Source organism: Musa acuminata, chromosome BXJ3-10 (genome assembly GCF_036884655.1).
Source record: "Musa acuminata AAA Group cultivar baxijiao chromosome BXJ3-10, Cavendish_Baxijiao_AAA, whole genome shotgun sequence".
NCBI classification, from domain to species: domain Eukaryota; kingdom Viridiplantae; phylum Streptophyta; class Magnoliopsida; order Zingiberales; family Musaceae; genus Musa; species Musa acuminata.
Genome location: NC_088358.1, coordinates 5,949,924 through 5,973,555, shown reverse-complemented (window position 1 = coordinate 5,973,555; position 23,632 = coordinate 5,949,924). Strand labels below are relative to the sequence as shown.

The 23,632-nt window shown below is 38.1% G+C and overlaps 1 protein-coding gene across 10 annotated transcripts; it reads left to right on the top strand.

Moving 5' to 3' along the window:
* The first annotated feature begins 1,552 nt into the window (after positions 1 to 1,552).
* LOC135584215 (alpha-mannosidase I MNS5-like) lies at positions 1,553 to 23,569 on the top strand. Of its 10 annotated transcripts, none has more exons than XM_065171170.1 (16): positions 1,559 to 1,911; positions 3,970 to 4,012; positions 4,126 to 4,191; positions 4,285 to 4,346; positions 4,777 to 4,876; positions 5,064 to 5,246; positions 7,752 to 7,800; positions 7,878 to 7,925; positions 8,004 to 8,063; positions 8,270 to 8,417; positions 14,667 to 14,748; positions 14,828 to 14,913; positions 17,441 to 17,541; positions 21,989 to 22,130; positions 22,211 to 22,361; positions 23,068 to 23,569. In XM_065171170.1, the coding sequence occupies exons 1-16, from the start codon at positions 1,775 to 1,777 to the stop codon at positions 23,293 to 23,295; spliced, it is 1,686 nt and encodes a 561-aa protein (XP_065027242.1). In that variant the 5' UTR covers positions 1,559 to 1,774; the 3' UTR covers positions 23,296 to 23,569. The 10 variants fall into 10 exon arrangements, with proteins under 10 accessions (XP_065027249.1, XP_065027247.1, XP_065027245.1 ...); XM_065171171.1 differs by having other exon boundaries at positions 1,560 to 1,911; positions 7,884 to 7,925; XM_065171175.1 differs by having other exon boundaries at positions 1,554 to 1,911; positions 7,878 to 8,063; positions 22,260 to 22,377; positions 23,068 to 23,206.
* The last annotated feature ends 63 nt before the right edge of the window (positions 23,570 to 23,632 follow it).

The following is a 23,632-nucleotide window of genomic DNA, read 5'->3' as shown; positions in this document are numbered from 1 at the left end:
TTTTTCTACCTCTCTTTATAGCCACCATACCCCCTCCTCCAATATAAATTAGGGTTAGGTTAAGAGGAGGTGAGTTGTGGGCTGAATATGGGCTGTCAGCCCAACATGGAGCATTTATATGTGATGATAAAGTCTCCTCGGTAATTCTAATAATAGCCTTGAATGAAATAGAGTAATTCTAATAATAGCCTTGAAGGAAATAGGTACCTCTATCAGAAAAAAACATCGTGCAAGAGGGGTGATCCCCAAAGAGAAAGAAGTAGCCAAGATAAGAGTCAGAGAACTCAACGAACCCTACCAATATGAGTCTTGTCACACTACAAAGAAAGAAGTGAGGGTCTCTCTAGAGGCATGAGAATCCTTAATAAGATAATTGAAATAACATATACATCAAACAATCGACGGGATAAGTCAAGAAGATGAGGGCGTTGATGGGATTTTTGATCACCCACGAAATTGTCTGTTAGTGTCACTTAGAACCTATCTAAATAGAGTAATTAGATTTTACTTCATTCAAATTCTTACTATTACATAAATATTGTTAATAAGATTTTTTGTCAGGACTTGATGAATCATATATCTTGAGAGGAAAATAGAGTGGTTGATTACTTAAAAAATCATCCATGATTTAACTAGATTAATTATTTTTGTAGGAAGATTTTCTCTTAAGCTTTATGTTCTATTACTCTCAAAGGTAGAGGACAATATGCATAGTCACTCCTTATGACCTAATACAAGTTTTTTGATAAAAAAAAATATTTTTAATGATAATTAATTATTTCTATTAAAAATATTTATTTTAAAGGAAATTAAGTTTTTTTATTCTATTACACTTATGTTATTAAATCCACGTTCACATTATTTTTTGTTTTAATGTGCAAAAAACAATTGAGATGAAGATGTTGAGGGTGGCCAAATTCGATAAAGTTTCAAATGTTCACTCCATAAAATTTCATTTAAAAAAATAAGAAAATAAATATAATTATATATATATATATATCAATAAATGAGTTTATTACTATTAGTTTGCGTCTATTGCATGTGATGTATTTTGAACTCTAGATTTAGTATACTAATGAGTTGAGGTATTAACTATTTCTATTTTATAGCAGGAGTCGAATTGTTTATTGTTCGTTTCCGCAACGTAAATGATTTCGTCATATTTGACAACTCCACTGTATGACTACTACGTCATATTTGGCTTGATATGAGCTCAATTACAATATCATCTTATATATATATATATATATATATATATATATAGTTTGGACGGTTGATGCAGAGTTAAAGGACATAAGACCGTCTTATGCTAATAATTGTCGGATTTTAATCTAACGATTGAGATTTCTTCAAGAGCCCAACAAATAGGTCAATCAAATTAGAAGCACTAACCCTTTCACTTGAGTTAGCTTGTGTTCGACTCGGACTCCGTCTGTGAGATGTAGCCCAGGCCGACGAGTCCGATTCGAACCCAATGAGGGGTTCGGTCGCATCGATTTAGATGTCTTGCCACGGCGTCCAACTTCGTCTCTCTCTCTCCCTCTTTCACATCGATTTATAGGTATTGGCCCGGGTTCCATCTCTCTCTCTCTCTCTCTCTCTCTCTCCTGCGGCAGCGGACACCGAGTTCGCTCATTTGCTGTCCATTTGTTGGAGGAGAACCACCGAAGACAGGTGTCAGCGGGAGGAATCCGTTTCCGCATCCATCGTATCGATCCGCGTCGTCGTCGAATTCCGTTTTCTTTTATCGGATTCGAGCCGATCGGCCGTCGCCATGCCGGGCGCCGGATCTGCCGCGGCATCTCGCAGTTGGCTTCTTCTGGTCCTTCTGCTCCTCTCCGCATTCGTCGCCCCGGCCGCCGGATTGGGATCCGCCAAGAAGGTTTTCATGAGGGAGAAGGTCCGGAAGATGTGAGTGGAATCGTCAATTCGCCTCCGTTCCTTGGGGTTTCGTTTGTTCGATTCAAGTATTGTGAACTGGTATTGGGATTTACTTGCCGTCGTTCTAAATCGTGGATTAAAGGTTTGATTTGTTCGATTTAGATAAAAAAAGGCGGTAATTTGGTCCGATGAGATGAATATTTAGATAGGGTGCTGTAGAATGATGGGTCCAAATTATATGAGTTTATGTAATTAGCTCATCCATTCATGACAAGTTACAGATCCTCGTGTATTAGGCCCCGTGTCAGTAAGATCTCAGCTCCTCTTCGTGTTTATGTAGATTTAGTCCTTGTTCTTGAAAGATGGTGGCAGAAGGAAGACCTACGCCCTGTACCTCTTCACCGCACTGCGCTACAGAGTTCACTGTACTGCTTAAGCTTGCTCTTATTTAGTCAACTGACGACAGATATTAGGTGCTTCTAGCAAGAAAGATACAGAAATTTAGTACCACATGATGCTGATGGCTGGAGGACAGTTGTTTTTTTTGGCATCAATTGAACTTGGTGGTGTGGCAGGGATCTGTAGATGTTGATGGTATACCTTTTTGTCCTACTTCAGCTTTTTCTGGTCTAATATTAATATTAGGGATTGAAATTTCCACCCATTTCCGGTACATGTAAGCAATCGGATTGGTAGGGTATCAATACCATACAAGTGTATCGAGTTGATACCAGTTGGTATCAACCAGATCACTGCAAGCAGGGAGATATAGAGAGAGAGAGAGAGGAGGAGGCTAAGCAAGAGGAGGCAATGACTTAACAACATGGCCAGGAAGAGGTGGAGGAGGGTTGGTGGTGGTGGGAAGGAGGTTGTGATACAGTGCCAAGGAGAAGCAGAGCAGTGGAATAAGAGAAGAAAAAAGAGAAAGAAGAGTGGTGCAACCGTTCCAGAACTAGGCAACATGCTCATTGCTAGGTACAGCCGGGTATAAGTCAACTTACCATGTCATAGTCCAGTATGGTAAGCAACTTGACGGTTAGACTAGTCCTGAATTGTACTGGGATTGTCCAGTCTGAGTACTGGTCAACTGTTGGACTGTTAAAAACTGGTTGTACTGGCGGTACGATTGGGTTTTAAAATCTTGAGTGATATTCTAGGGAAGTAGGGTACTTCCGAATCATAACTTTGTTAATATGCAGTTGTTTATGAAAATTGCATATTTTACACTGTCATGATCATATCAAAGATGAAGTTGTCTTTTCTTTTCCCCCAAGGTATGTATTTTTCTTTTCACAATTATCACAAATATACTTCTAAAATTCGATAATCATTTGCTTATTAATGAAGTGATACATTGTAACTTCAAGATAGAGTTGTTGTGCTCATGCTTTATCTCATTTTAATTGAATATGAATGGTCAACCATCTATCCTCATGTTGAGATTGCTTTTATTAGAACTTCTTGAATTGATTACTAAAGCATTGATTATAACTGATACAAGAACAACAATCCCATAATGTCCCAATTATTTGGAGTCGGCTACGTAGTATTCTTAATTAGATTAAGAATATTTAAGTCTTTATTTATAGTTTCTAATAGGGTTCCTCAATCTCTTCTCATGCCATTAATAGGCCTTATTAGCACATGTCCATACTATTATAAATGATTATTCTTTATTTTATCTCATTTTATCCTTTATCGAGATCACATTTGAAAAAAATTCTCTTAAAAATTTTTCCTAGTAACACAACATAGTCATCTCAATATTCTTATTCCAACGACATAAAGTTTTTGTATATATTGATTTTTAACTGTCCAACACTCAAATCCATAAAGTATCGCTGGTCGAACAATGATCTTCTAGAGAATTTTTTTTATATATGTTGTTTCTTAATTGGCCAATACTTGGATTCACAAAGCATTACTTACAACCGATAAAAAAACATAATTTGTCATTTTTATCTGACAATGAATTTCTTTTAGGTACTGCCATGCATATGAAAACTACATGATTTCCAGTGAGTGTTATAGCCATATGACAATTTCTTTATCCATTTTCTTTGATGTTGTTTGATGTTTTCGTTTCAGGTTTTACCATGCATATGAAAACTACATGGTTCATGCATTTCCAGTGAGTTTTGTAACCATATGACAATTTCTTTATCCATTTTTCTTTGATATGTTTTGGTGTCTTTGCTTTATCAAATATGGAGTACTTTAAATTGCAATCTTCTTGTTTTACAGCATGATGAGTTAAAGCCTCTCACTAAAACTTTCACAGACTCACTCAGTGAACTTGGAAATTTAAAGGTGGTAACATTCTGATATGTGTCGTATCATTTCTCGGTTGTGATATCCAAATAAACTGTTTGCTCAAGCACCTGTTCATCTGTCTTGTTTTAGCTGGAACGCTTGCCCCAGAATTACAATGGATCGGCATTGACACTTGTTGAATCATTGTCAAGGTATCTATTTGGTCTAGCAAAAATTGTATTTGGTGATACTAAATGTAGTTATTGAGTTTTCGGTGTTTCCTCTCCAGTTTTCCTGATCTTATTCACCTGTTTTCCTAATGACTTTCCATTTAATTGAGATTCAATTATTACTGGAGCATCATTTTGATTGAAATTTGGATCTAATAAAAGACTGTGCATATATGTACAAAAACTGATACAGTAGACAAGCCAGAATTCTTTGAATAGCTCATGTGTGGTTACATTAGAAGAGCTTTTATGTGCATTAAGATTGTGCATCCACATGATATATGCTCTGTTTTCATTGTAAAAGTTGGGTTTTGCTCTTGGGAGGATGTCAAGTTCACATATTCTTTTTCTTCGTTTGTTTCTTTAATTTTATTTAATAGTTGAATAGATGATGATCCTCCTTTTTCTGTAGTCTCGTTGTCTTAGGTAACTACACAGAATTTGAAAGAGGAGTTCTTTGGCTTTCTGACAACCTTACATTTGATGTGGATGCTCGTGTGAACCTGTTTGAGGTATACCTCTTAGTTACTTTTGACTTATCGTATGAAACTGAGGAAGGTTTATTTAGTTGGTTAAAATTGGTGAATATCATGGAGACTTAAAAAAAATGGCCTTTAAAAGGAATGGCTATGTACTTCCTAGTAAATTTTGTAGATGATGTTCCAATGCTTTTAACCCTATTTTTTATTACTTCTGTAGTGCAACATAAGAGTTCTTGGGGGGCTTGTTTCTGCTCATATTCTTGCAACTGATTCTAAAAGCAGGTTAGAACATGGCTTGTACAAGAATCAGTTACTTGATTTGGCGAGAGACTTAGGTCAGCGCTTCTTACCTGCATTTGAGACTCCTACTGGATTGCCATATGCGTGGATTAATCTAAAGGTAACATATGTAGCTAATGTATCTTCATTTTATATTTGTTCGTCGCATCTAAATTTGTCGAGCACTTCACAACATTTAAGTTTTTCTAATGTTGCTAATATAACCCCGCTGGCTAGTTTATAAGGTTGCCAAATTATTAGATTCATTCCAGAAATGTGACATTATTTTGCCACAACTGTTCTGCAGAATGAAGAATGTTATTTGATGGCAGGTTTATCACATGTTAGCCTAAATTATCCTCATTTTCAAATTTGGATCATTTTTTAAGGCTAGATAGGTGATATATATTGGCAAGGAATGCAATCTCAGGTATCCATATCGGTCAAGTACTGTGTGTGTGTGGGTATGCTGGTACATCCTATAATACGGTGATACCATTGGGTTGTGAGTTTTTGATTTTTTTGGGGAAGAAGTACCGGCAGGCAGTGGACGATGTTATCAGGCTTCGGTGTGGACTCATGAGCAGGCACAGAGGCTCAGTAGTCACAAGCCTTAAAAACCCATGTTAATATATATATATATATATATATATATATATATATATATATATATATATATATATATATATATATATATAGGGGCAGACAGTGTCCTTGTTGGCTGTCAAACTGGTAAATACCCGGCTGAAATGTACAAAACAGGTCGATTTTGCATTCCCTGATATATGTAATATATTTTCTTTAGGAATGACATTAAAAGTTTAATTATAAATTGTTCTGAACAGGAACATATGTACACTGCTTGCTGTATAATATTCTAGTTAACATCCTTTGAATACTAACTCGCAATAAATGAACAAAGTTCAAACAGTTGGAAACCAAGAGATTCAAAGATCTCATTTATTATGGTCTTTGAGACAACTTAGAACTATAAATGACACCAACCATCAAACTATCAAACACATAGTTATTTACATTTAAACTAATTCAATACTGCTTTTTACAACTTAAATTAGCAGATGAACATAACATATAAGGTGAGCATACAACAAAATACTCTGCAGATATTTTAGTTCATTAAGTCTGTAGCTTTTCTCATGGAATGCCAAGGTTCAAGTCTCACCATGGAGCATGGACTGCTTACTAAATTTAGATAATGAGTGGTTTGGTGCAAGGATACTGTCTTTCTGCATTTGCTCCTGAAACTTGTCCATCTTTGATTTTGGTTGGTGAAACAGGCCTATAGGCTATGCAAGTATCACATGTTACCAGATTGGAGATAAGAAAAGGATAACTTCTGAAAAGGGCCAAACATTGTTATAGCACTGACATGTCAAACAAAAAAATTATTTGTTAACATCAGTTTGTTAAGTTGATGTTACACAGAGGTACCACCAGCATTAAGAGATACCAATCTAACAGTGATGCAACTTATTCTAGAATTTTGGATAAATACTAACCAAAACCAGGGTTTAAAGTTTTGTTCTGAATCCATACCAGTCCCTAGTTGAACTGATACAATACTTGTATTTATTTTCTTGTATTGAAAGATGGAGGGAAGAATTGAATGAGGGAGAGAAGAGGGGAGGTTGTGACAGAGAAAAAAGATAAGAGGCAGAGGAGGTGTGCCAATAGGAAGATTAGGTGGTGTGGTGGGGATGATAAAGAGGTGGAGGAGAAAAAAAGAGGAGGTGGCAGAAGGGGTGGAGGAGATGAGGAGGCAGCAGAGGGGAGAGAGAGAGAGAGAGAGGAGAAAAAATAAATTTTATCCCCGTAAAAACAGAAATAATTAAAAAATCTGGTACTGGTACTTACTGTCTGATACAACTTCTACTGATTGGCTTATAACCGATAAGTCTAGTTCGGTGAGCGTATTAGGTAGTAAGCTCCATTTCTGACTACATCAAGAAAAATTGTCTGATTTGTGTGCCTATCGAACATTGGATTGGTTAGGGTTTTGAATATCGGTTCGTACCGGCGTACCAAGCTCTGTTCAGTATGATATGTACTAGTATGTACCGTTGGTACGCTAGGGCATACCGATTGTATATCTTAAAACCTTAAAAATACCTCCACCTATCACGCTAGGGCATACCGACTGGTACGCCTTGGTAATGATAGAAATTCGGGGTGGTACCGGTTGGCATGCCTTGGTATCGGTCGGTATGCCTCGGTATCGGTCAAAACACTAATATTGCTCGGTAGAAGGTGGTCCGCATATCGGTATCCTCTCAGATCGGTATGTACCACTCGTCTCGGACGGTACACATCAAAATTGAGAACCTTGGGACTTGTAAATACCGGTCCATATTGGCCATTACGGTCAAAACATTAGACTTTGCATGTCACAATGCTGATACCGGGCGGTACACATCAAAATTGAGAACCCTGGGAATTGTAAATACCAGTCCATATTACCCATTACGGTCAAAACATTAGACTTTGCATGTCACAATGCTGAAGGGCGTCACGTTGAAAGTTTTCAGTTTCAGCGATTGTTATGTATGCATATTACATTGCTAAGTTCCTTTTATCTCATGCCATTGTAAAATTTCACGATTTGTAGTATGGAGTAATGGAAGATGAGACAACAGAAACAAGCACATCAGGGTGTGGTAAGAGACTTGAATTTAGGTTATCGTGGATGAAAGTTTCAGCTTCATGTTCAAAGAAGTAAATAAACTATTTCTAGCTTCAGGTTCTCTTATTCTTGAAATGGGAGCATTATCACGATTAACTGGTGACCCTAGATTTCAAGCTGCTGCTCTTCGTGCTCTTCGTAAATTATGGAGCATGAGAAGTCCTTTGAACCTTTTAGGTACTACTCTTGATGTTGTCACTGGAGACTGGATAGAGTATTCATCTGGAGTTGGCGCTGGTACTTTCTCTTACTTCAATAAATAAGTTTTTATGATCTGCTGATGACAAAGATTGAATTATTAAATTGATTATTAAACAGCTTTGCTATGTATCTGTTTGGTTGGAATTCTGTAGCGTGATTGCTTCACTTCAGAATATTTGTATCAAGTTCTTATGCTTAATATTTTGCTGATGATTTCTTTTCTTTTCTGATGACTTTTGCAGGAGTTGATTCATTTTATGAATATTTAATCAAAGCCTATATTCTTTTTGGAAACGATGAGTTCTGGGACATGTTTCATTCATCTTATCTTGCCGTGCAGAAATACTTCCGGCATGGCCCATGGTGCAGTACCAACAATTTCTTGACTTTGTAATTGCAATTTTCAATTCTTTTTAGTGTATTTTTATATCTTATAAGCTGCATTTTTTTAAAAGATATCCTCTACACTCTCAGACAGACATTATTACTCAATGCTAGAAAGTTGATGCCCAATAGAAATTGTTCGTTGATGTTCTGACAGTTTAGTGTAGCTTGAAAATATTGTGAGGAAGTGTTGTTGTTATTGGTATAAATCATTGATTGTTGTACCGCCTGAAATGGTATGAAACGGGTGGTATGTATCAATTCGGGCATGGGCTGGTATGTGGACTACCCCCATTTCAAGTGGCTCGGTCCAGTTCTATAAAAATAATTAAAAAAATAAAAAATATCGGTGGGGCCCGTCTAACTCGACATTAAAAAATAAAAAATCCTAAAATGGAAATTAGGGCTCATGAACTCGAGCCCTATTCTTGTGTTCAATGCTATTTCCGTCATTGCAACTTCATCATCGTTGAGGCCAATGTCACTGTTTCACGACGGCACTTCTTTGCGACGATGCTACCAACGTTGTTGCCGTCGTGTTCCTTCTTCTTCCTAGGTACGCTCCCACCTCTACTTCCTTCTCCACCCTTCTTATTCCTTTTTCTTCTTCCTTCTTCTTCCTTCTTCTTCCGCCTTCACTACTTCCTCTTCTTCCTTCTTACTTTCTCCTTCCTCCTCTGTTCCTCCACCACCCCTTCCTCTTCTCCCTTTTTTCTCTTTCCGAAATACCAGTACATATCGGTGTACTGACACATGGTACACTAGTACTGATTGGTATGTCGGTATGTCTCGGTGTGACAAATCATCGAAATGGGTTTGGTACCCGAAATGACGATCCTTGGTATAAATAATAATTTATTCTTTTATAACTTGGGTAACTAATAATTTATTTGTATTATAACTAGGATTCAACTGTCCACTATTTTCCAAGGACAGTCCTTTCATTCTCTAAAACCTTGTGGTAGTTATTCTTTGATTGAGGAATTGCTGTATTAAATTGGACAAATCACTTGTAAGCTGGATTGAGCTTTTATGCTGTTGGATATTCTTTGGGTTCGACGGTTGTACTGTACCAAGCAGTTTGCTGAACTGACCCATATCTGGGCTCTAAATGGTTAAAAAGGCTGTTCTAGGATAAAATAAGCCTTGACTCTATCCCCGGCTTATGGGAGAGGCTCGACTTGATTTCGAGCCCCATTAAAACACATGTACAAATACGTTTATATGTGTTCACACAAACCAAGGTTTGAAATATGGGTCTGTACATATATTTGTTAGTGGTTGGATCAGTATGATATCAATACAAGTGAATATGCTGACACTTGATATGGCATGAATTGGTACCTGCAAAATAGATAGAGAAGAGGACTCACATAAGGAGACGACAACTAATAAGACCCCTAGGGTTTTATCGTAGAAGAAGAGGGAGAAAAGGGATGATCACTTCGAGGGCATCGGCCTCCTTGATCACTTCGAGGAGATCGGTCTCTTAGGGTTTGTCAAAGACTAGAATAATATTTTATTGATTGTCGAAAAGAAACAGTTACATCCCTATTTATAGAGTTCTACCTAGAGTTCACTAGGACTTAGACTCTTAATATTAAATAAATATTAAATAAACCCATATCCGACTCTTACCGAATTAAACAAACTCAACAAAACATTATTCAAAAGCTCAGAAAATAAAGGGATCCTAACAATTCCTCCCCCTTCAAATCAGTCTTGTCCTCAAGGTTGAGCAACATCAAACTCGGGGAGTTTTTCTCTCAGCACTTAAGTTGCAGGGTATCTACGACGCATCACAACCCGTTGATCAAGTAAGTACGATCTCCACTTCTTGATAGTGTAAGCAATAGGTCGGCCTTTCGGTGTAGTAGTCGTTGTAGTCTTCTGAAGAACCCTCTCCATCTGATGGCTAATGGCAGTTGTGACCTTACTTCCATGTCTTCCCTTTAGGATCACCAGCTTTCCATTAATAAAAAACTTTATGATTAGTTTAGAAAAATTTCAAGAAACATCACCCAGGGTTGATAGCTATTCAATTCCAAACACCACTTCGAAGTCTTCCAAGGGTAGCAAAAGAAGTCCCCAAGCAACTCTTGGCCCTGTATAATCAACTTTATCTTCGAACATTTGCTATCACAAGTTAAAATTAGTCCAACAACGACCTTTATTTCGAATTTATTATAGCCTTCAATGTGGTAGGTCAATCGGTCAGCAACCTTACTGTCCATAAAATTGTTAATGCTACCAGTATCAATCAAAACTGTAACATGCTGATGTTCCAAAGTTCCTTCAACTTTCATAGTTTGCGGGTTAGAGTAGCCGGCTAATGCATACACTGTATGTATGATAGGTCCAACATTTTCATCAGAATCTATACCTTCATGACCAGAGTCCACATTGTTAGCTTTTGGATCCTCCCTAATTAGTTCAATCATCAGAAGTTGCCATTGTTTACATCGGTGCTCCTTACTCTACTTTTCATCACAATGCCAGCACAAACCCTTCACTGATCTTTCCTTGAGTTCTTCTCAGGTTAGTCTTTGGGTGTGTTCCGGTTGGGAATAGATGGGGTGGGTGGCTTACTGATCATCTGTTTGTTGTCACTTTTGTTTCGATGATTTTCTCTATTGATTTTTTCCTCATGTAAACGTGCAAATGATATTGTAGTTGTCATAGTGTGGGGTTGGCGAGCTTTGACTTCACATTAGATATCTAGATTAAGTCATTCGATAAATGTACCCACCAATTGTCATTCAGACTAATCTCTGGCTTGATTTGACAATCGTTCAAATCTACTCTGATATTCTAACACTATGAAAGTCTGACGAATTTTGGCGAGCTGCCCATCAACATTCTCGTATTCAGATGCTCCAAAGCGAATAAGAAGTCATCTCTTGAATTGCTCCTATGAGGGAACCCCATGGCAAGTTTTGTACCAATCATACCATTGGATTGCATCTCCATCTAGCTGGATTGAGGCTATTTCCACCTTCGATTCTTTTGGGGTTCTGTGAAAACGGAAAAATTTTTCTGCCCTAGAGATCCAACTGGTCGGATCTCCATCTTCCCATCTTGGAAATTCCACCTTCATGCGTGGGTAGCTTGTGTCCTGTTCTTGGTTCCTTTTTCCCGTGTCTTCAGATCGGTTCAAAATAAGATTTGAACTTTCATCTTGTTGAAACTTGCTGAAGCTCTCCAATAGGCTCTTTTTGAAATTGTTAAGGGTTTCTTGTAGCCGGTTTTCAATTCTGGTTTTGAAGCTGCTGAGGAAGCGGACGCCAAGGGCAGCGTAAAGGCTTGCTACGGTCGCTGCGAGAAAAAAGTTGCTGCCCTGTTTCTGTCACTGCGTGGGGTGAGAGTGCTGCGGTCGCTGCGAGGAGGCGGCGTCGGCGTGGGGAGCGGTTCGCTGGCCGGGAACAGCGGTGGCGGCCCTTTCTCGCTTGAGCAGGATGGGGCGTGGCTGCCCTCATGCTGCAATTGGCTGGGAGGTGCGTTGTTAAGGGCTGGGAGGCTGCGTGCGGTTGCGGTGGAACGAGGGGGGATGGTCGAGCGGTAGAAGATGCAGAGGATGGTGGATCTAGTGGCTACGGCTGCGACCCAAGGGGAGGTAGCAAGGGTCGCAGTTGGGAGGCGGGGGGCGGTGGTTGCTGGCTGGGAAGCAACGGCGACGGTGGTGGCAACTAGCGGCTGCGGCAGTAGAGGGATCGACGACTAGGTAGCAGAGGGTACTATGTTTCTATCGCATTGCAAAAGGAGTTGTTGGCGACGCCGAAGGATCGCGAACGGTTGAGGAGAAGGCTGCGACGCTTGGTAGCGATGGTGGCGCAGTTGGGAGCAGCGTCCCCAAGGGTTGCTGAGGGTTGGGATCGACAAGGGGGCTGTGACAGCAGAGGGAGCTTTGTTTCTGTCGCATCATAGAAGGAGCCGCTGGCGACGCCAAAGGATCATGAGCAGTTGAGGAGAAGGCTATGGCGGCTGGCAGCGGTGGTGGCGCGACTGGGAGCAGCGTCACCAAGGGTCATTGAGGGCTGGGATTGACGAGGGGGCTACGACAGTAGGGTTGGGATGGACGAGGGGGCTGGTTCGCTGGCCTGGAAACAGTAGCGGCGTCGGCGTGGGGGATGACGAGGGGGGTGGTCGCTGGCCGGGAAGCAGCGGTGGCGGTGGAGAAGGGGAAGCGGGGGTTCCTTCTCGGTCGAGAAGGATTGGCGTGCATGGTTGCCGACTTCAATTTATTTATTTATTTATTCTTTGAGATAATGATAGCTACGACGAAGTTATGTGAGAAATTACAACGAGAACGTCGAGGATCATTGCTTTGATACCAAATGATAAGACCCATAGAGTTTTATCGTAGAAGAAGAGGGAGAAAAGGGATGATGACTTCAAGGGGATTGACCTCCTTGATTACTTCGAGGTGATCGACCTTCTAGGGTTTGTCAAAAGACTGGAATAATATTTCATTGATTGCCGAAAAGAAACAGTTATGTCCCTATTTATAGAGTTCCACCCAAGGTCCACCAGGACTTGGACTCTTAATAATAAATAAATATTAAATAAACCCCTATCCGATTCTTACCGAACTAAACAAACTCAACAAAACATTATTCAAAAGCTCAGAAAATAAAGGGATCCTAACAACAACATGCACTGAATAAGGCAACGATATGAGGAAGCATCATGGCAACATCAACATAAGGAGAAAGTAGAGGAAACGGTGATGTAAGGAGGTGAGGATGATTTGAGGAAATAGTGGTGATGGCAGCATAGGGAGGCAGCAGCAGCAGAGGCGGCGATGGCAACGCAAGGAGGCAACAACAGAAAGGGGGTGGATGCGGAGGTGTGGTTGGAGGTCAAGGATGCTGCTGTGATGGAGGTGGGGCTGGAGGCAAAGACAAGATGATGTTTGCTATGGAGGGGAGACTGAGAGGAGGAGAAGCTATAAGAGAGAGAGAGGAGCTATCAACAACTGTTGGTAGCTGTTAAAAGAAGAAGAGGGGAGGAGGGCTCAAATTCAGTAGCTATTGACAAAAGAAAAGAGAAAGGCCCATATTAAAAGAAAGGTTCAGAAAAAGTTAAAAATGCATCATGGTGTATAAAGCTACATATGCTGACCCTCTCTAGATCCTATCTCAAATTGGTGGGAACCCCACACACTAGTTTATCCTTTTTAGAAAAAGCTAAGAATATTCTGGTATCCGATGGTAGACTTTACTTCTGGATACTGGGTGGTAGACTTACTACTCCTTACTTTATTGGACAGTGTGCCTGGTAAGTTGACCTTACCAGATGGTATTCCTGGTATTGAATTAGACCAGGCGATTTATGTACAATCTCAGCTATCGACCAGTAAATATTGGTTTGTACTGACCTGTACTAATGATATTTAAAACCTTGAGACAAACAATTATGTATATGTATTTATTTATGCTTAGTATATGTTATAAAGAATTGGGGTCTCAATCCTGTCATTTGAACATTAAAAACATGGTCCTCCAAATTAAAGCATAGCTCCATTGAATATGATCTACATTATTAGAATTTAGAAAACCTTAGAAATCCAATATTTTTTTTCGGAATCTTTTGTATTTTCATCATGTCCATACAAAATGAATATTGTGAAAAATATTTGTGGCACACTAGCCTATGTTTTATGCCATTTCAATTGAGGTTCTAAACCATTGATTCTTCTCTGATGACATGCATACCAGAATATGCCATTTCAAATGAGGTCCAAAACCATTTATTTTGATCTGATGACATGCATAGCAATAACCAACATGTTTTGACATGTTTAGATTGTTAGTGAAATCAAAATATATTTTATGCTGTTAAAATACTAATTGTCACACACATTTGATGCATAGGTATGAGATTCTTCGAAATTTATAGGTTTATGCAATATGGTTGACCATGTATATGATCTTATCTTCAGTTTGGATCCACTTGGATTGATTATTAATAAGAATGGAAGAAACAAAGCCTCAATCCTCCAGACAGAGTAAATCAAGTATAAGATTAAATCACATATACATGCATGTATTATACACACAAATAAGTCAGAGGTTTCTAGATAGTTAGTTTTGTTCCTATTGTAAAAAGAATAACAGTCTGTCTTAGGATTTGCTTCAACATGTCATCATAGTCTCCATGAAGACATCCTTATGTTCTTGACTTCTATTACTCTGTGTTTCGGATTTAGTAGTATCACCTGCAGATATAACACATTCCAGCTTTTGACTGTGTCAGGTATCACGAAGCTGATATGAGGACAGGAAAAGCAACATATTGGCAACTTACAAGCCTTCAAGCCTTCTGGCCTGGTCTTCAGGTTTTCATTTTGACCTTGAAAGTTACAAGATCATAGGAAATCAAACGTATATAATCCTGTGTTGCATTATTGCCATCAGATTCTTGTTGGGGACGTAGCTGCTGCCAATTCATCACATCGTGAGTTTTTCTATGTATGGGACAAGTTTGGTGTACTACCAGAAAGGTATATTCTTTGGTCAACTTATAAACATACACATATTTTCAAACTATCACCACTTTGATTCTTATTTAACCTTGCATGAAATTATATGTATAACTAAAGAGGAATATTTCCCTCCAAACTTGTTTAATCTTTGATAATTTACTTGTGAAGATACTTTCTTGCTGTTTACTGTCTGGAGGAGAATATTTCAAGCCTGCTATCAAATAATGTACTTTAGTTTGTAGAGCCACATGATATCAGGCACCTAATAAAGATTGAGATCCAAGAGACCATTATGAAGTCTCCACGAGACAATCACTTGCACATGCTTCAGAGAATATAGAAGGATTGTGGATGTGGTTGTCAGATTCAGAGGTTTAAGGTTTTTTTCTTATAGATTTATTAGTTTCTCACTTTTCTTTCAAATTCTAGATGGATCATTGGGTAGAGGCTTGAGAGGATGAAACAGATTTACTAGGCTAAATGATTCAAATCGACTTGTGGCAAGTAATCTAGTAAACTTCTCATAAATGATGAAAAATCATGATATCATGACCAGTAGCAAGTAGAAGAGTTATTCCTCAGTGACAATTTTTATGACTTCTTTGAATGAAGTAATTATCTGTGGTTCAGATACTTCTATATAGTTTAGAGTTGCTCTTTGATGAAGTATTGTTTTGGACAAGGTTTTTAATTTCGAATAATACCGTCTGGTACTGGTTTGCCAGCAGATCGGTACATGGACCGCCCGCTACCGGGTGGTACCATTGATTGGGTTGTTTCTACCTTGTTATCGTCTTAAATTGACGATGACCGAGGGAAAAGAAAGAAGAGGGAGAAGGGGAAGAAAGAAATGGGAGAAGAAGAGTACCTGTGCCGCTCTCCCTTCTTGTCTATCGGCGACTTCTCATCCGTGTAGGGAGAAGAATCCTTGGCGTTGCGAGGAAAAGAGAGGCGACGTCGCCTTGACGAAAATGGTTTTTTTTTTTACTTTATATATATATATATATATATATATATATACTGAGTGGTATACCGAAATATACTGCTCGGTATACAGTATTGTACCATACCGAGCGAATCTCGAAATTCTGCTATAGTACGAAATTTCAATCCTTGGTTTTGGATGTAATATCTTCCCGACTTTTGTCTTGGAAGCTAATATGGAACCAGTCCTTTCAAAAAAATATACAATTTTATATTTTATTTTGAGACAAAGGAGAACAGCAACTGATCCTATTTCATTAAAAATCTGAATAAGTAATAAACAGACCAAAGAAGAAAAAATAAAGAAAGGGAAAGAAATGGAACATAAAAAAGAGGTCTCATAAACTAATCCACAAAATCTTCAAAACAATGAATTTTCCTTTTAGGTACAGCGTGTTATAGTTTATAAATTTTATCGATCAATTTCTTCTTGATAAAAAGTAGTTTGATTGCTTTTGTCAGTAATCTCTGTTTAGTTGCATCATGTTTGAAAAATAAAGAGTTCTATTCAGTATCTGCAGATATAAATTCATGCTAATATTTGTCCACCCATTTTTGTTTTTTTATGACTGATATTATGAATTTATAGTAATCACTAGTAAGAAAGTGAGTCGATTTAGCTTTAAATCATTAGAATATTGTACAGACACCTTTAGGACTCATTGCATAAGTAGTTTCAGTTCAAATTATATACATTTTTTGATAATGAGAGGATAATATCGCCAGGAATAATCAGAAATCAATTAAAAAACATGATGCATAATGAAATTATATCAATATCCTCACTTGTGTGGAAGTATGGATGACTATGGCATGACTTTATGACAAGATTCAGATATACAAACAAATATAAAAAATGATAAGACATACAAATACAACAGTAAAATATATGCTATATATTAATATCACATAAGGTAAATCTTTTTTTTAATAATGTTAGAATATCTAGTTGGATATCATGATAGATAATGCTTAGCAGCCCTAATACATTAATTTCTAAGTAACATACTTCGAGAGTCCAAAGAATACCAATAACATATTATAATGGAAGTATCATCATTATTTTTTATTTTATTAATATAATCGAATGCTTGATACAACAGTCTACCTAATCTTGTGTCCATATTGTCTATAATTAAAACATCATGTAAGGAAAAAATCTTCCGAGAATTATCCACAAAATATCCCAAATCATTCTAAAAATTCCTATTTTTTCTGTAATTATTTCAGAATCAGATAAAAGTACCTACCATTGTGGATTCAGTAAGCATCCATGTTTCATAGCTTTGCTTTTATTTATTTCTTTTGCTTGTCTTATGCAAATTGCAATAAAAAATTGTGGACTTATTCTTCTATATCTTCTTAAATTATATAATTTTTGATCTATTATATGATACAAAAATCTGCTGAAATAACAGATTAAAACAGTAACTTTGTAAATGCTCTTTACATCTAAATTTTCATCTGGTTTCTCTATGCAAATATCTTCCTGTATGTTATAAATGTATTATTTAAAGAAATTTACTACACATCTTAAAACTTAACATCTTTCTTTTTACAGGTACCTTCTGGACCATGGCATGTTGCATCCAACTGAGAAATACTATCCATTGCGCCCTGAACTTGCAGAGTCTACATTTTACCTTTATCAAGCGACTAGAGGTTTCACTTGTTTGACTTTGTTTTTATCATCAGAACTAAATAACTTTGGATGTTTACTGTTTATAAAATAATTTGAGACACTTTGGGTCAATCACTGGGGGCCCATTACATTATGGTCTTCAAACAGTTAATGCGACCCTCTACTAGTCTTTCACCCCCCACGCCCCTAGGGAAAGATGCATGCAGAAGTCCACTTGATATTGGTGAAAAAAAATAGTACTCCTGGCTTGATGCATGTGATCTTTTAGCAAAAAAACAGAATATAAGCTTGGTTGTAGTAGGTCTGAATCCTCAGCCATATAGGAGAAAATATCAACACCCACGGTGACTCACCAAAAACTCAAATTTGGCAGCATTCATATAATAATTTTTAAAATATTGTATAGGTCAACCTCATATGAATTTATATTTATATATCAGCTAATAGTAAGATTGTGGTTCACTTATCATTTATGCATTATTATGTTCCAATTGCTTTATCTAGACTATAAAATATTAAAAATAATTCCCCCTTCACAAATTACCTTCTCTCTTAGGGAAATCTTTATGGAAGTACCTCATTTTTTAGCTTATGTTGCTATCTGCTTCCTAATGATAATATTATTGTGTTTATGTCATTTTATGATTTTCTTTGGTTTACTATAGTTTATATAGTTTGCCTTTGTTATATTTCTAATTTTTTTCTTCTTAATTTCTACCCTGATGCTTCATTTGCATATATCTTTAAATGGTCTATTATAGTTTGAATTATTTCTTATAGCAGTTACGACAATTGTTTTTCTTTGCATTTTTTTGTTCGTATTTTTATTTTTTGTTTTAATTGATCCCTAACTTCGTTTCTTGTTGGTTATAGCACCCTATAGTAATCTTAATTTTGATTTTTTTTATCATTAGGGATTCTTGTATGCGTTGATACCAAGGTTTGACATACTAAAGCATACCGCTCGGTATGGGCGATTATGTACTAGTCTGACAAAGGATCAGTATGGGCGATACATCAGTACACTATGGTGTACCGAGTGTCGGTACGCTCGGTACAGCTCGGTACGTATCATACCGATAGCTGATCGATACACCGGTATGGATCGGTAATACGAACCATGGTCGATACCCTTTAAACATATAATTTTTTATTATATGCATTATGCGCTAATACACTTGAAGGGATAAGGGCTGCATACATCAACAGGGAGCCTCATACATTGGGTTCACCAATTTTGTACCCTTTAAACAAAGGTTCGTCGTACCACGTTGTATCGCTCCATCACGGACAAAGCTATAAATAGGGTGTTCGATATAATGCTTATGTATGTCCGTGTCTTTCGATTTTATTCATGCTTTGCATAGCATGTAGAGGGTTTGCAGTAGGCTTGACAGCTCTATTTTGATTGGCTTTTGTAGTTGTTTCAAGCTTGTAAACGCAGGTTGTGTGCAGCCGTCGTATAGAGACAAAATTGCTCAGAAACAAAGCTATCTAAGTAGTCATTTTAGGGGTTTTCTAGCTCCACAAAGTGGTGCGGAATGTCAGTCAGCACAACACCTAGGAGCTACCCGGGTGGCACGATTAGATGCGCCTTTGGGGTAGTGTCTAGGGTTGGTTCGTTGCTTTGTTTCGCAGTAGTATCATATGGGCACTTGTAGGGACTTTTGGCCGCGGTGGACCACCTTGGACCCAGTGATTTAAAAAGTGCTAGGCGTTAAGATCCAAAAACGCCCGAGCGCTCGCTCGAGCTAAGCGAGGCGCTAAAATATAAAAATATATAATATAATTAATAAATATAATTATTTAAATAAAAGTATGATATTAAATTAAGAAATCTTGTAAAATTACAATATCACATTAACAAAAAGTCTCAAAATTCAAAACAATAACAATAATTTCAAATAAATAAAAATTAACAGTATTAAAATCAAAATAATATATTATTAATATAATAAATAAAAATACTATTACTAGTATACAGTTAGTAGTATACTGTTAATATACTGTTAACATTATACAAAGTGAGAAGAGTGTGAGTAAGAGGAAGATCGTGGTTGTTGACTGAGAGCAACGGTAGCGAGAGTGGCGAGCGACGACAGTGGCAGTGGTAACAGCGAGCAACTGGAGCGGCAAGCAACGACAGTAGTAGTGGCAGCAGCAACGGTAGCAGCAGTGGAAGCCAGAGCGACGACATTGGCAGCGATAGCAGCAAGCAGCGGCAATAGGAGCGGGAGCGATGAGCGACGATAGTGGCAGCGGCAGCGGGAGTGGGAGCGGCGAGCGACGACAATGGCAACGACAACGGTAGCAGTGAGCAGCGGGAGAGGCAATAGTGGCAGCGGTAGCGGCGAGCGACGATAGTGGCAGCGGTAGCAGCAAACAGCGGGAGCGGCGACAGTGGTAGCGGTAGCGGTAGCAATGAGCAGCGGCAATAAGAGCGGGAGTGGCGAGCAGGGTTAGGGTTGGGAAGTCGCGAGAGGAAGGCTGATATCGGTGGTTTAGTTGGTTCGATTGAACCAACTAAAGCACCGGAGACCGAACCAGACTTCAAATGTTGGTTCGGTCGCCTAGTTTAACCCGGGCGCTCACTCGAAGCGCCCGGCGCCTAGGCTCGGGCGAGTGCCTAGGCGGCGCCTCGTTGAAGCGCACCGCCTAGAAATGAAGTGAAGTGCTCAGGCCTCGCCTTGCCTCGCCCGAGCGCCTAAGCGAGCGCCTGAGTGCCTAGGCGAGCGCCCGAGCGCCTATTGAAATCACTGCTTGGACCATTTAGCGTGCGATCATTCAAAGTTTGCAAAGTCTACGTTTGTAATTTGCATTGCGTATCAAGTGTTTGTTGAAATGGCTACTTGTGGATCCCGAGTTAAACGCTTCCTATAACCTGTTTTCTCTTTTGCAGGTCCTAAAGAGACTATAAGAGGTTTTAGGGAGATTGACCTTTTACGGATGGACATGCAAGGGTGCCGCACAACTTAGGCAAAACCAGCTAAGTCCGTGATAGCTCGATACGGGCGGTATGTACCGATCCAATAGCGGATCAATATGGGCGGTACTTACCGATCTATCAGTACACCCCATCATACCATGTGTCGATACATCGGTACATAGTGTACCAACCATCGGTTGGTACACCGGTATGGACTAATAAGGCGAACCATACTTTATACATATGTATTATGTATAATAAGTTACTATAAAACAAGGTATGCAATACCGTACCATACCGGTGTTTTGAGGTTGGCTCGGTACGGTACGGTACCATGTACCGAGCGGTACACCAGGGCGTAATGAGCAGTACACTAGGGCATACCGAGTGGTTTTATATATTTCTTCCTCTACTATAGCACTGCTACAGTGTAGCACTATAGCACGTTCCGTCCGGTAGCGGGCAGTCCACGTATCGGTATGCCGTCGGACCAGCACGTACCCCCCGTACCAGACGGTACCATTCGAAATTGCATACCATGCTACAAAGTACTATCAAGCAACTGATAATATCAATATTTTGATTTAAATTCAATGTCACGATTGCATAACATCTATTAAGTGTTGTACCCTCCTCTATCTGGTTCTTCTTGTGGCTTCTAGACCTTGGTGCTTGTGTTTGGTCTATGTTCATTGCATATATATGGCCAGCTTCTCTGTTGATTAAAGAAACACGGAAAGATCTAAAGCAGTTGAAAAAGCAAATCTCTGAGCAGATCAATGAATTTGCATCACTTGTCATGGAAACTTTTTTTTATGACACTTTGTGATTATGACATAATACACCATCTCCAATAAATTTTTTCTGCTTACTCACCCTTAGCAAGCAATGCTCTTTCAGGCCAGAAAATATGGTAAAATCTTGGCGTATTTAAATATATAATATCCCAAGGGCCCTTTAACCAGGTTACAAATCCTCAATATTAATTGGTATTCCATTTTTGTAGACATTTGTGATCTTATTCACTTATCACTTATTTTTGGTAGTTTTGTTTTCTATGATTATGTAAGGCCTTATTTTTAGCAGACATTATGATTCATTTGTCTGAGTATGGATGTGTCTTAGGCTTCTAGACACTCTTAAAGACATGGCATCTGCAAATCCATAAGCGGACCTCTATGGCTGAATTCTTCTCCATAAAATGAACAGTAATGAGGGACCTAAGAACAATTGATACTTAAATTTTTGGAAGCTATCTTTGATTTACCAATAATATGTTGTCAGTCGTGTAGGAGCCCCAGAAATACATATAAGCTGTGACTTTGATAGCAAATTTTTCTATACAAAATCCGATTATGGATATTTGTTGTACTTAATCATTGTGATGCATGTAAAGTTTATGTTAAACATATGTGCCTTGAATATTTTGCTATTCTAATTGCTTATGTTTTCCAGGATATGCTAATGTTAATTTACATTTGAAATATATATATCATTTATCTGCTGTTGGGATTGTTGACAAATTAATTCTACTGCCACAGATCCTTGGTATATGGAAGTTGGTGAGACAATAATTAATTCTCTCAATTACTATACTAGAGTGGATGGTGGTTTTGCTAGTGTTAGAGATGTTACAACCATGGAACTAGAAGATCATCAGCATAGTTTCTTTCTTTCTGAAACGTGAGCCATACGAAGATTGATTTAATTTCTGTCTAAAAAACTATTAAATATCTTGAATCTTTTTACTTTTTCATGGTCAGGTGTAAATATCTTTATCTTCTCTTTGATGATTCATTCTTGGCTGGTCAGAACTATGTCTTTACTACTGAGGGTCACCCTCTGCCAATCAGAGGTTCCTGGCATGAGAAACTTCCAGAGGCTTACATTCCTGCTAACTGGACTTCAGTAAAGGTGTTCCATGCTTCTGGTCTTTTCTTCCTCCTTTCTTTCCTTTTTGCTGATCTATTTGTTTATTTCTTTTTCATTATCTTTATATTGTATTGTTTGTGATTGATCTCTTTGCTAGATATTGTCTCCACACAAGCTTCTTAGGTACATGCATTGTGTGCGCACATACACGTTACAAACAAGCTGAAAGTTTAGACTAAACATTGCATCATAAGAGAATGAATCAAACATATTATTTAGTTCTTATATTTTAAGTTATCTATAAATGGATTAATATTGCCACAAATAAAGTAATGGTGGGAAAAGATCCATATATTCAGCCCCAAATAATTGGTTTATTATTTCAGTATCAATAAATTAGATGTAGTGGCTTAATTAGTCACTCTTAATCAAATAAATATGTTAGATACTCTCCAGGTAGTTTAGGTAATAATTGTATGCATGTTGTCTTAGGATATTATTTGAAGCATATATGTGATTAATAATTGTTTTGATTATAAATGTTGACTACACATTATTTCTATATGCTGACATATTACAGCATCCAAATACGACACTCCACTTATAAGAAAGTTTGGATATGGCATGACAGACTAGAATATTGAAAAGCAAAATGAAGATGGAAAACCACAAAGAAGGCAACTTTGTTTGTTGCAAATATTTTCTACTATTCAGCTTATTAAATGTTTCTTCATTCATGACGTTGCAGAATGAAAATCAAGCAATTCGGCTAAGTGCTTTGTCTCAACAAGTTTGTCCTGCAACAACCACAGGAGGAAGCATCTCACTGCAAATTGAGAGTGCTTGCCATATCCCCGATTTACATGCTGATCACAGATGTAGAACCGACGATGAGTGTGGGATTGATTCAACAACATGTAGGAAACGGGTTTGCAGCATGGCTGGCTTTTGTGGATTGTGGTTATTCATACCATAATTCTTGAGGCAAAATCAATGTAGTATAGATATTCTTTTAGGCAGGGGAATAAAGAGAAGAAAAGTAATTTTTAGAGTTGTACATTTGGTGTAGCTGTTCTCGGCCTGAGCGTATCTTCAACGATGCTAGAGGGGATCCGTGATATGGGGTATCCAATTATATTACCTTGAGGATTATAATTCACGCAAGAATCATCCTTAATGTAGAATTTATCCTTGTCAATTTGTTCACAATTAATTTAATCCTGTGAAATTGTGTTTGTGCTGGAACAAAATTTCCACAGTATGTGAATCAGATTCCTTGTACAATTAATTCCGTAAAACTGATACTTTTATTT

Coding starts and splice junctions, on each gene's coding strand:
- LOC135584215 (XM_065171167.1), top strand. CDS start 1,775: ATGCCGGGCGCCGGATCTGCCGCGGCATCTCGCAGTTGGCTTCTTCTG. Junction 5,247..7,751: donor ATGCGTGGATTAATCTAAAG/GTAACATATGTA, acceptor CACGATTTGTAG/TATGGAGTAATGGAAGATGA. Junction 8,064..8,269: donor TTCATCTGGAGTTGGCGCTG/GTACTTTCTCTT, acceptor TGACTTTTGCAG/GAGTTGATTCATTTTATGAA.